The sequence below is a fragment of the Polypterus senegalus genome, chromosome 2 (assembly GCF_016835505.1).
Source record: "Polypterus senegalus isolate Bchr_013 chromosome 2, ASM1683550v1, whole genome shotgun sequence".
NCBI classification, from domain to species: domain Eukaryota; kingdom Metazoa; phylum Chordata; class Cladistia; order Polypteriformes; family Polypteridae; genus Polypterus; species Polypterus senegalus.
This window is the reverse complement of record NC_053155.1, coordinates 49,102,385-49,116,651: the sequence shown is the minus strand read 5'-3', so window position 1 is coordinate 49,116,651 and position 14,267 is coordinate 49,102,385. Positions and strand designations below refer to the sequence as shown.

The window sequence follows — 14,267 nt, the reverse complement described above, 5'->3', positions numbered from 1 at the left end:
GTGAGAAAAAAAATCTGTCATTTTCTATCACATGTAGATATTTTATTGAGCCTTCAGATGTGTTCTGGTTGTGCAATCTCCAGTTTGTCAATTATGATGATAATCTTGGTGACCACAATCCTAAAGATGCATTGGAGACAGAAAAGAAACTTGAAGTTCCACAGTACTAGGAGAGTGCATATCCTCAACCTTTTCTGAAGGAATTAAGTAAATAAGAGCAGGTGCAGTGGGGAGGAGTGTTGGTGGAGGTAGCAGCTTCCCATATAGTGAGATTTTCCAGTGGAGAAAGCACAATAATGTGTATAGTGAGGTGTTTTGGTACAGCATGTTCTTGTATGGAAAGTATGCAGCATGACACTCCTCTGCAGTAATGTCAATAAAGGGCACAAATAGTATTGATTTTACTGATGTGTGGCAAATTACATGACTTAAGCAACTGCATAAAAGAACACGAGAATGAAAGTATGAACAAGGCTTTTAGGAACAATATTCTTTGTTTTCTATGCCAAAAAACTTTAAAGCCTTTAAAAAAAATATTTTAGTGAACTTTGAATTTTACAATTGCAAAATAACTAGCAAAATGCTTTGTGAAATTGTTTGCAAATCGAAACTTGCCTGTTTAACTTATCACTACTTTCTGGCAGCCCAATATGTGCGTGTGTGTGCGTGTGTGTATATGTAACATCATATCACATTATTTTTTTTAAACCCCTTGGAAAGAGCCTAACCTGACAACACTGGCATTAAATATTCCTGCACAAGGTGAAAATTTATCACATTTATCATGAAACCCACTGATACGCACACACGTTCTGGACCAGACAGGCATCTGGAATTACCCTAACAAGTACTTCTTTGGGAATGAGGGAGAATTACCAGAGTCCCCATAAATAAATCCCACTTAGTCAAAGGGAGACCTTGCATACTCCACAAGGACAACAACTGGGCATATATAAACATATAAAACACATGTATGATATATAATATACTGTATATAGGATCATGTTCATATGTTTGCTTAGCACTGTGTTTTCCTGTTTACTGTATGTAATGTTTGTTTCATTTTAACTTTACTATAATTGACTGTGGGTGTCAATTTTGTCATGTACTTAATATTAAAAATGTCAGATGCTGATGAATAGCTAGTACCCGTCAAAAGTCACTAAATCCTCCTGGATGGATTACTTTACATATTCATCTTGCATTTCATAGCCTGCAGGGAAGGAAAAGAACAAAGTCACTTGTTGATACCATATACTTTTCTTTGAACTTAGAATTTCAGGAAAGAAACGGCAAAAAAGACATTTTCAAGGCTGGTACTATTGAAGCACCTTGAATTTACAGTTTAGCAAAAAACAATAAGCCTTAGTAAAATGACTTTGGTTTTAGAGGTTTCCAAATTAGGCTAGGAAAATGTGAAGATTTTAAAATTCACCCTTCATTTTAGACTTGTGACTGTGGTACTGACCTCCAATCTAAAATATCTGCGTCTTAGGTGTCCCATAAATTGGTTTTCCCAAAATATGTTACTACTAGACATGCTGTGCATTTACAACCAGGCATTAATAACACATTTTTATCTTGCCTCAATGATTATCACAGGGAAATTATTCTTCTGAAAAAAAAAAAAATCCATCAACAATCATTAGTTACTATTAATCTCCATTAACAGATGACAGTGTGCTTATACCTGCTTACAAATAAATGCTACAGACTCAGATTAAAAGTATATAAAGTATTTTAAAAGTTCCATTTATAAAGATAGCTTGGCGAATACATGTATATTGTATAGGAGACATTCTAAACTAAAATATAGACGTTCACTTGCGTATAAAATTGTTAGGGGAGACAGAGTATAGACATAATTTGTGTTTGTGTTTACATTAATGGTAATGTTTTTATGTGATGCTACTTTAGTTTTATGCTTATATGCTTCAGTTATCTATTCTTTTTTTCACCTTTTGAGAGCTCCATTAATACTTATGACATTTGTGCTTCCTTTCCAGAGCTTAGCAAAGCTCACAGTTGGCTTTCGGAATAGCTGCTACATAAGCGACTCTCTTCAGGACCTTCAGAGTTCTCATGAAGCCCTTGGCGACACCTGCTTACCTCAGCAGTACTGTGATGCAGGATGTCAGACTGACATCATCGGAGAGGTATGCATTCATTCGCAGAGTCTGGCACTTTAAGTATCTTAACGATTAATTACAAGAAAAAGCATTAACTGAAAGCAAAACAATGTTGAATAAAGCATGTGAATGTAAAAATCAATCTATATTCTGTAAATATTCTAAAGGTTTATAGCCTGTTATAAAACTGGGAGGAAACAGGCCACATTTTAAATTTATATATATATATAAATTTATAAATATATATAAACTGTATTTTGTTGTGTATATATGAATATAGTATTATGTGTAAAATTTCTTTGAGTATTTAAGTATTCCTTGTGAAGTGGTTTCATTAATTTAAACCAGTGTCTGCTTTTCTTGACAGTAATCTTGGAACATAATTATAGAAATGTATGAAAATACATTCCTGCTAACTGCTGCTCACTACATTTGTTATTTATTGCCAAATTCTCTCTAAACTCTAGAGACTGTATTGCATGAAAGTCCCAGGAGGACAGCTGTTTCTCAGATTTTGGAACCAACAGTTAAAGGTCGCTTAGATCCTGCATCTTGCTGATTCTAATGTTTGGTTGAATAACAACGAAAATCTATTGACCATTTCTGCATGCAATATAAATTGAGTTAAAATTAAATTAGTATTGTCAAGGAGGAATTTCACCATACTCTGTACACACTCACAAAAAATATTAACCTTTTCCCTCAAACTATTATGTTTCTCCTTTGAATTCAGTTCTACAAAAAGGCAAAGGCAGGGAGGATTGGAAATTACATACTTCCTGCAAAATGAAAATATAAGCAAAACAATATTGAAGAGAAGAAATTATTAAAAGACTAAAGGAAAAATAAGAACTCCACATAGTAATAATGGCCCATGATGATGTTATGGACAGAGAAACGAACAGAGCTTAGCTTTTATCCATGTTTGTTTTAAATGGCAAAAAGAGAATTAAAGAAGTTAAAAGTAGTAATTACAGCCAGTTAAAAAAGGCCCATCGATTTATAAAATAAGTGGCACCAGATATCCAGGTTTTAAAGCATGTTCTATGTTGGCAACCCATTGCAAAATGATATAATGTTCCAGCTTTTTTCCCCAACACATCTTGTGATTCAAACCCACTTACCATCCATAATTATCAAAATTTTCATTATATCAATTTCTAATATGTGTACCCATCCAAATGTATTCATGTAGCAGTCTCATTATAAGCTCCCTGCTACCACCTAAGATAGCAAAGTCTTACACCCATGAGCTCATAGTATACAGTTAATTTACATTTTCAGAGTAACCTCAATGATCTTCCTTTAAGTAGTGAAACTATTTCTCAGAATTCTTATAAATAGAACTCCACACATTATAGGGCTTTCAGTTACCTTTGGAGTAAATAATCCACCCTTCCATCCATCCATCCATCCCTTGTTTTCCATTCCAGATTTGTGGCGCAATGGGGCATATCTAACAGAAACTTCAGATATATGCTAGAAAATTGCAGGATGAGCACACACACACACACACAAATACACAAATCTGTTGATATTAAACATCTAGAGGTGGCAATTAACCTGTAATGCATAAGACAAAATTCTCATCCATTGCAGATTCTGCCCAAGTTGTACAAAAGTTAATGAAATCGTTGTGCTTACATTGATATTTAAGGAATCACCTGAATTCCCCACCCCACCCTAAATGTGTATTGTATAGGTTAAGAAGAATCATGATCATTGTAGTTTGAGGCTACTGCTATATAATGTTTGGTGTATTTCCCTCTTTCTTTCAGAGAGTTCTGTTTTGAATGCTTGTCCTTCAATTGAGTATGTTGGAAGTGTGGGTGTAAAATTCCACCTATGGTGCATTTTTGTCTCTTCTGCTTGCATACGGTTCCATGGAGACTTGTTGCTGAATCATGGTTTAAGACTGTGGTAAAAGACTTGAAAAAAACCCTGTGATGGACTAGTGTCCCATCTAAGACTCACGTCTGCCTTGTGCCAATTGTTGCTTCCTACGATCATGAAAAAGTATAACTGAAAGATTACTGGATGGATTATTGTTATTATTTTTGACCCATATTTCTTTCATTTGATATTCCTGAAATTCCTAGTGTGAGAATTCTGCTCTACGTTTTTGGCAAACATTATTATAAACCTCAAGTGCTCTTTGCAACATTTACATTTTTTTTTTGTTTCATTTGATTACGATTAGGATTTCTGAAATTGACCAGTGAGCATTGTTATGTACACTATAACATCTCTCCTGATAAATTACAAGCACAAGGCATGACTAATGCATCATTTAAACTGTTTAATTATTTGTATGTAATAAAGTAGAGCTGAGTTGAGTGTTCTTTTTGAATGTAAATGTTGGGACTGATAAAGCCTATACGATAACAGTCTAGAAGACAGTGAGCAGCAATTAAGTAAATGTTCCTATTTTGTCTGGCATGTTCTTTTTATTTCTGGATTACAATTAAAAAATGCTACATATTAAAGCATAAGCCCGGACTCAATAAACACAGAAGAAGAGACAAGTCATTGCTTTTCTTTATCTTTTTTTTTTTTAAAGAGGAGGAGGCCCTCAAATCAGAAAAAAAAATGTTGCTAACTCATTACCTCTATAGTTTGGTAATTTATAGTGCTTTGCAGTACATTCACATCTGCCTTTTTCATGTTCTCTAACAAACTGAATATTCTATTAAGAGAATTTGTTTTGAGTACATTTTTTTTCTATGTAAAATGTACACAAATTTAAAAAAATGAACACCTTTTTTAACTAGAGGCCCATCTTCAAGATGTGTAAAACACCATTTTATAGCACAATAGTTATGTTTGCTTGACTGGCTGGTCATTTACAACTTTCTTATCAGAAACAGAAATCAGAAATATACAGTAAAATATAGGTGACCTTTGAACTTGCAGTTGGTTGCATGACATAAAAAAGGTCTTAAAGCTTGGAATGGAATTCAGACTCAAAAAATGCTCTGGGCTTGAATCATTAATTCAGGATTCCTAGGAAGCTTATGCTTTTAATTGTATATATTTTTCATCAATTTTAATGTAGCTGTCATGCAGAACAGTGCTTTTTCAATCAACTAGGGCACATCATAATCTAAAATGTTCAAAGTTAAGAGACATTGTTTGATGGCAGGATTAGTAGTTTTCAATTAAAGAGGCTAAGTGGTGTGGCTTTAGCCTCAATTTAGATGTCACTAAAAACCTGGCCCTGAAAATTCCATGTAGTTGGAGCTACAAAGCTAAATGGGCATTTACGTATAATATGGTATCAAGCCTTTTTTATAGGCTGGCATGTTGGTGCAGTGGATAGAAGTGCTGCCTTATAGCTTCAGAATCCTGGGTTTGAGTCCAAGCACACGCACTGCCTCTGTACAGTTAATTTTTCTCTATGTGCCTGTAAGAGTTTTTCCTCAAACTACTTCAGTTTTCATCTCACTGCCAAAAAACCTGCACATCAGATTAATTGGAGACTGTACACTGGCCCTGCAGTATATGTGAGAGTGTGGGTCTATACATGAATATGCCCTAGGATAGACAGACGTCTCATTCAGAAATGGCTCATGCCTTGTACTTGATTTTGCTGGGAGATGCTCTAGGTCCCACAATCCTGAAATACATTAAAGTTGATCAGAAGATAGATGGAGTGACTTCTAATTAGAAAAAGTGCCATCTTCAAATTATTTCATATGCTTATATGAAGTAAAAAACAGCATGATTCTGGAAAATTAGAGTTTAGAGCTTTTTAAAAATAACAGAATAAAAGCTAGCAGAGGATTCACCCAGTACTGCATGGTCAAGTTTCAGTAGGTTAACTGTCATAGAATGCTTGAAAGAATGAGAGAATGATCACATTTCCTTTGGCTTTCAAATGAACCTCTAAGAATGTTGAAGATGTTGTTGCTGATTGGAAAAGCTGTTCAGATATTTATTGCATGACCTTAACTCTAACTGGATATGTGTTGAGCTACAGCAGAGGATAGAAGTTGACAAATACTGTACACTCAGCTACATGTTTTGAGCTAGGACATTTTTAATTAAACAAGGCAGGTTAAGCTCAAACTATGGAACAGACACTTCAACAATGAATAGACACTATCACTATGATGACAGTGCTTTTTTGTCTTTCATTTAGTCACCCTTTTTTTTAAGCTTGCAAAACATGATAACATATACTAAAATTCATTCATACATTTTTTTGTGTCATTCAGCATCGTAATTAACATGGGTCTTGCGTGAGATGTGAAAAATGAGCACCTATCCTATATGTTGCACTGCAATATGTGATTGTCTTTCTAAAATCATGCTTTTGGTAAAATTAAAATGAATGGATGATGTTTTTTACAGTTAAAATACGGTTTAACATCAGCATACTGCATGCCAGAAAAAAGAAGTGAGTCTTCTGTTTATTTGTTTGTTTGTTTTACATTTTTTTTCTCTACTCATTAGTTTGATGCTGGTGACGCTTCACGGCTGGCAGGCAGAATACGACTGAGTTGGCAGTATGAGGAAGCCAAGAAAAGGTGAGAGGATTCCTGCATAACTTTGATGGAATTCCACAACTGTTGTAACTGGGTGGATGGATAGGTGAATGAATCATGAGTCATATGCCTATGTCCAGCGATACTAACCACCATTAGTTTTGTAATTTTTGTATTTTTAACATAAATTATGCCACTACTGCTCTTCACTTAAAATTCTGTGAGTGTTTGAATTGGTTTTGTAATTACATGCAGCAGTTTGCAAATGTTGTTACTACAATTACTGCTTTCAGGCATTAATTCATATTACATTAACAACTGACCAATCATGTGCATCTAGATTGAGTGTGTACATAACATTGTGTATGGGTAAGTAAATTTTGATAAAGGAAATTGGAATATTACAGTAAGAGCAAAATTAACTTCTCAGCATCACAAATAAAAAATTGCACTTTCTTAGTTTAAGTCCATTGCTCTTTAGCGTCTTACTTTTATTTATTTATACATTTTTCTCAAATGATCTTCACTTGCTTTTCCATTAAGCAGTTTCTGTGTGCAATTTTTAACCTCTTTGGTGTTAAACACAAGAGTCTCATGGGCTTGGAATTCTATGTAAATACGGTTAACCCAGAGCGTCTCTTGAATTTACCTGTTATAATGTAATGTAGAGAATTAAGGCTGAATAATGTTGGGGACACTATTCTGCTGACATCTAGAGGATGTCTAGAGCCCTGTCCCCCTTAGTTTTACAATTGGTACGAGGGACAACAAGAGACAACTGACCAGAAGATCTAAACACTGTGGGTGGTTGGTGTAAAGCACACAATTCCGATAAATAGGCAGTAACAAGCCCATGTAAAAATTTAAAAACTAGCATCAAAATTTTAAAATCAATTCGAAAACTGACAGGCAGCCAGTGTAAAGAAGCTAATATTGGAGAAACAGAATCAGACTTTTTTGCCCCAACCAGAAAGTGAGTGGCAGCATTCTGGACCAACTGTAGCCTGCGTATCAGGGATTTGCTAATCCCAGAATACAGCGAGTTGCAGTAATCAAGGTGAGAAAAGATAAAAGCATGAGTAGCTTTCTCAAGATCCCTAGAAGATAAAAAAAAGACTTGATCTTACCTAAAAGACGAAGCTGGAAAAAGCAACTCTTGACTACAGAATTAATCTGTTTCTCAAAAGAGAGGTTACTGTCAAAGATAACAGAATATTGTGGACTTGAGTTTTGCAAAAGACAGAGAAAGAGCTGAGAAGTCCAAGACCAATTTGGGCTTTAGCTGATGGACCCACTATAAGCAAACTGAAAGTGAACCATTAATTGACGCAAGCAATAGTGATGACAACATGAATTGTATATTGAAACTGATGCATGCAGGTGGCACTGTACGATCAAACCACCATGATATGCCTGGTTAATTTGGTTGCCTGACAGTTCACCACAGTGCAAGCAGGTGTGTGGCAAAAAGGAACAATTATTACAATCAAGAAGAAGGACAAGAACGTTATTAGCCCCCGAAGCACTCTTCACAATACAACAACACACCCAGCACGTCAATCATCAGGGTCACGCACTGACATTTTACACTCTTGTGTCCAAGCAACAAAAAAGAATTAAGAGAAATGTGCAAAAAAAAAACAAAACATGCTTCAACTGTCTTGATTGCAATATCTGACTTTAAGTAGTGACTATTTGATGCCATATCACACAAAGTAAATGTATTAAATCTGTATCACTGCAGCTGTGGATACTAGACATATCTTTCCTACTGTATTTATGTTGATGTTTTGGTATACTCGTACATGTTTCTGATGCACATAATAACATTTTTTCTTGTAAAATATTTTGACTCTTTTTTTTGGAGGTAAGCATAACACTAAGGAGTTTAATGTTAAAACTTGGACCAGAGAGATAGCAAGAACTGTGTTTTTCTTCTCACGATTTTAAATCAATTAATATTAAGGGAAGCACATACTGGGGACAAGTGATAGTGTAGGGATTCCATTGCAGTGTAAAAGAATTAATAATAATAATAATAAAATAAAATGTTCTTTAAGTATCACAAAAGCACATTTTGTTGAAAAAGAAAACACCTTCACTACCCAGGCTCATATTTCCTTATAAAAGTTAATAGTAAATAAATCTTACTAAGTTATTTTCTTAATCTAACCTACTTTGAAAGCCCCATATACTCTTCTTTCAGTTTATTTTCTGATCATTCTCCCACTAACTTACTGTCACTGGAAGCATATGATGCCTATCTGGCAGCCACAGAAATAATGCAGGAGAAAACACTTTGTGGGGTGCACTCCAAAACAGAACACATTCTTGCATACATTCACGTTCACCAGACCAATTTTCTGATTTCCGACTGGGACAGCCCCTGTACGATACTCACTTTAACACAAAGATACTGTAGGATGCAAAGTACCCTAAAATGTTTCTGTCACTTTCTGCTTCTGAGTATGTGACATTATATGTCATGGAATTGCCAGGAAGCTGAAATAAGGGCAAGAGGGCAAATGTATTTTGTGGAATGAGAAAAAATTTGTATTTCTGAGTACCAAATAGATAACCACATGATACTGTGAAAAACAAGCAACTGATCGGGTTATTCCCTGTGTTCATTGACGCCTTCTTTTTATGATTTAAATTTGCATTGCAAAATATGAACAGTCAGCACTAGCAGTGTTATGAGAACAAGTCTCTTTTGTGCAATGGAAGAAAAATGTGCAGTATTATATCTTTTATGTGTCCTGCGGTGGGTTGGCACCCTGCCCGGGATTGGTTCCTGCCTTGTGCCCTGTGTTGGCTGGGATTGGCTCCAGCAGACCCCCATGACCCTGTGTTTGGATTCAGCGGGTTGGAAAATGGATGGATTTTCTAACACCTTCCACTAAGATGACTTACAAGAGCATGGTATATAAATTTTAGAATGGACGCTCAGGTGGGTTTAGTTGCTTAGTCGTTGGTCACAATGAGTCAAAACAAGGAATTCAACTAAGAACCTTGTTTTTTAAATACCAGTGCCTTAGGTACTACAGCACACTGCCAGTCTGTTAGCATATAAGAGAGCCAGTCACCTACAGGGGAAGGTCCAATTTGCTTATTCAGCGACCCTGCAAGAAAATGGGATGCTGCAACACAATGAAAGCAATACCAGAATAATACAGGCAGATGACAAATGGTGTTAGAACATGTAATCCCTAAAGCATGAGATTAAAACAAATTCTGCATTAATGAACAATCCATGATAGTTACTACTAATATAGGCTTGTAAGAGTGGTGAGTGAAGGCCTAGTGGTGATCAGACGGTCTTGGTCACTTGCTGTCTCATCTCAACAGATGCTACGTAAAATGGTATAAGTTAAATATCCTTGTTGCTGGCACCTAGTAATTGATTGAGTTTTAATGTCTACTTCATCACAGAAGTTACCATTTGAAAAGTGAGGTGCGCTAATTTTGACAACACAATATTACTTTAGTTCGCTTTGCTGCCTGACAGCTCCAGAAGACTGGGTTCAAATGCCATCCTAAGCCCAATGTTTGTAAATGTAAGATTTATTTAAGCACTTCCCATATCACAAAGAAATGCATTTTGGGTTAATGGGCAAGTATAAATTTGTCTCTATCAGTGTGACTGTGGATGTGTACATGATTGTGCTTTGAGAAGAACTGGAACAATGTTCTTGCATACTGAAATTAGATTAGGTGGCTCCAATAAGTACAGTAGATCGATCACACAATAACTATGACATGTATAAAATTATGCCCTAAAATTATTGTTCACAAGTGGTAAGAAGATAGATATATTGGTTAGATTTAAGCCTGAATTCATTCAAGAATCCTGAATCCATATCAGTTGCTCTATATTTTTAAAAAGGCATGTGACTCTCACCCAGGAAATTCCCTATCAGCTCTCTGTGTGTTTAACCCACTTCCTTTCTGTTACTTGATGTTCCTCAGTTTTATGTTCTGTGATGTGCTACCATTACCTGTAAAGGAATGCCAACACCACAAAATGAATATGAAGGCTGGTTAAAGATTTGGAGAACAACTCAAAGTAGAAAATTAATAAATAGAAGGAAAGCACAGTTTGCCTTGCTTTCCTAGTTGTGTGAGCTTGAAGTCCATAAGGCCACCATCCAAAACTTGTTACACAAGTAAATTCATCCTAAAAGGTTATCTCCAAGTTGCCTTCAAATTCACCACACTCGCTCTAAAACATTAAAGTCATCTGGCCAAAGGATGGCTTTATACTCTAATTTGGAGTTATTTCTAAACAACTCCTGGGGTCAGGACCTAGACCAAAATATTTAGCTACTTTTTTACCAGTAATCCCTCAGGTAGCCGCAGGACTCCTTGCATCCCTGAGCTTCAATGCTTATTTGAAATACATTGCACCCTTATTATTCCATGGAATAACTACATTTTCCAGAATTAGAATCTAAAAGACAGAGCCTCCTCTAATAATAGTTTATCCATTGGTAATAATATAGCCCTCTATCGAGTATTGACCCATGTTTCCCATGGCACAGATCTTTCTCTTGAACATTTAAAAGATACATTAAGTTGGTGTATTATCATGTTCTTTTATCCTGACTGTTTTGAACATTGCAACATCCTCCAGGCTGGTACCGTGTCACAGTACCTCATGAACCCTCTCTCTATTCAGATCCAAATTGGAGCTTAGCATTAATTAATACAGTATATTTGAAATTATTGTATAAATGTAGTCAAATAATGTTAGAGCTTGGAAATGAACACAAGATGCGGTGGAACAGTGACTGTTTCTTCTCAGAATGGCTTAGATATCCTGCCAGTGCTAGAAAATGTAAAGCTGGTTAATATAATCTGCAGTAGTTGTGTTCTGCCAAAGCAGAGTCGACAAGAGTGGATAAATACCGTATGTTGATTTGCCACCTCACTTGCTTCAATGTGTTTATTTTATATAGTTTAACTAACTGGGGAAACATTTCTAAGTAGCTGCAATGCATCTGACAAGCAGTAAAATAAGTGTTTATCCCAAAAAATGTATTGCACTTTAGGAAAAGAGCACATTTGGTTTGTAAGAGCTGAAGATTTACCTTTAGGTTTTCTGGGTACGCAAGGCCTTTGTCTGTCTATTTTTCTCTCCCACTCAAGCTTTCAGAGTTGCACTTAATGTGAGTTCATAAGTAACCTCAGAACGCCCTACTTGTAAAAATGTGCACAGCGGTCACATTTTCCCTTTGACATTCCCCCCCAGCCTCTGGGCTCGTTGTGGAGACTATGAAGTCTTTGTGTGTGAGCAAAGTGTTTCAGCCTTGTTCTTGCTGTGTGTGCTGGCCAATGTGACTGCCCGGTCTGCCTGAGCAAAGCTTTTTATAGGGTAGAGTCATGCGTGAAAAACTTGCAGGGTGCCTGTCAGGGAAGACAAAAATGCGGAAATGTATAAAGCATTGCTGTGTTCATTTTAATTGACAACTCGAGTTTGGACTTTTGTGACTGCATATGCTTTGTGATTTACTGATGCCCAGTCCTGGGTTGTTTTCTGCCTTTTGCCCAATATTGTTTGGAATAAGTGGGTTAAAAATGGATATATATCAGTAAAGCCATACATAATTCAAATGTGTATATTTTGAGATAGATTTTGGGGAGGTGCAGCACAATTCTGAGCTAAGGCTAGTGTCAGAGCTAGTATGGAATTGAATATGTAGTACTTGAGGCCTTGTCATTTCTTTGCTTGGTCTTGTCTGTGTGCTCCAAAAGACAAATTTCTTTATATAGTGCAACCTATAAGTGTCATTTTAGAGTTATTTCATGATTAAAACATTGAAGTGACAGAATTGTACTTACCCTCTGACCCTGAAGGAATTACCTTTATAAATGTCTAATGTAGAAGTGACACCAACTAAAATTGTTTTGACAATTTTTATACTTAGAAACAAAAGAAAGACCTAGTCAAGTACTGATTTTCTATGCAAACTCCATGTTCAGGCATTAGACCAACCGCGAGATGAAAGTACTGTCAAGGTGCTGCAGCCAATTTATTATAAGTTTATTATACAGCACTATAAATTCAAAGTCACTTACAAGCCAAGTTATTTTTCAGTGCACCAAAGAGACAGAAGTCACTTGGTGTAAGGTCCAGGCTGTGGGATCGATAGTCCACCAACTTCCTTGCAAAGTCCTATAACAAGTTCTGAGTAGTGTTCATAGTGTGCCTAAGGTAATTGTGCAGCAAGATGACTTTTTTGTGTTGTAGCCAAGACTATTTCTGACAAATGGCTTTCTACAACAATTCTAATCTGATTAAAATTACATGCTGTGACTATTTTTCTTGCCATTTGAAATGACATAAGCAGCAATAAATGTTAAACCATACCCTATAATGGCTTGAGACATAACCAAACATGACGTTTTAACAAGCATGTGTTTTCAGATGTGCTTAAGGTAAACAAATTTACTTTATTTTTTTCAGCTACCTTAATATTTGAACTCAAGAAAATGCGTCAATGTCCCCTATGTTAACTCGTCAATGTGTATTTCTGATCATCAGTTGTAATCTAAGCAATATAATGTAACAGGGAGTGTCAGCATGTTCATGTACAGTAGATGGATTTGACAAAACAAAATAGGAAAACCATTCAGTCACAAATGCTGGTGGTACATTACATGACATCTAGTTGAAGAGAATGCTAAAGTTGACAACTTCTGTTGTTGCTCTCATCACATGATCATGTTAGTTTACATGAGTAGAAATTGTAGAACATGACAAATCACACAACTCCATGATGACTTCCAGCACATGTTTCCAAATTATTGCAAGCTCACCCCTTTTTATGACAGCAAATAACATGTTTTACCTAACAGAACAAGTGCTGTTCAAATGCTTTACAAGTACGGAAAGTATAGCAATAATCTCCCCTTCTGTCTTCGTACATAAAACATGAGACATCTGACAGATAAGCTCCTCTTCTATTTGTGAGATCTAAAACACCTGCCTTCCTTAGTTTAATTAGCTGTATTATATACATTGTACTTTGAGCTGAGCACTGGAACTCACACATACAATGACCACCCTATGACGTAAGACATTTTTATTGGGACAAGTCACAGACTGGTTGGACTGAGTGACTGGGTATGTCAGACTACACAATTGGAGGTCATGAAGTGCGGCAAGACTGCTCGTGACTAACTAAGATAATGGAATTGAAGCCTGCAAATAAAAATCACTGGAAACGGAGAGTAAAGAGTACAGGCCTCCTTGAGCCCACTTTTGAGGGTGCTGCTGTAATTAAGAGGGTTTACTCTTATGGAAGCTACCCAATTTTAGGGTATATATATCTATGGATATATGTAATTTTTTCTCAGATTTATATATTTGCTAGAAGGCTAAAACATCCTGCAACATGCCACACAGCAATGAGGGAAATTCAGCCATAATTTGGAGAAAACAAAAAAGATAGCTTAACTGTCTAAACAATCAATCTGGGTTTAATTGTCTCAACATGTTTATGCACATTATTAATGTCCTTAGAATCTCCCTGAATCAGATTCTAAAACCTTAGGAGCCTGAGTCTCCTGGCTAAGCACTTCACTTTGTGCCAAGGATTCCTAGTATCTGTTGCTGCTACTTATACTGTTGGTCTCTACTTTTCAGTTG

General features: G+C 36.0%; 1 protein-coding gene across 2 annotated transcripts in view; it reads left to right on the top strand.

The window, feature by feature from the left end:
• wwc3 (WWC family member 3) overlaps positions 1 to 14,267 on the top strand; it is a 242,930-nt gene that overhangs the window by 169,834 nt on the left and 58,829 nt on the right. For both annotated transcript variants that reach the window (XM_039743645.1, XM_039743644.1), the window contains exons 7-8: positions 2,007 to 2,156; positions 6,585 to 6,658. In XM_039743645.1, coding sequence (XP_039599579.1) covers positions 2,007 to 2,156; positions 6,585 to 6,658 — 224 coding nt within the window. The remainder of the gene's footprint in view (positions 1 to 2,006; positions 2,157 to 6,584; positions 6,659 to 14,267) is intronic.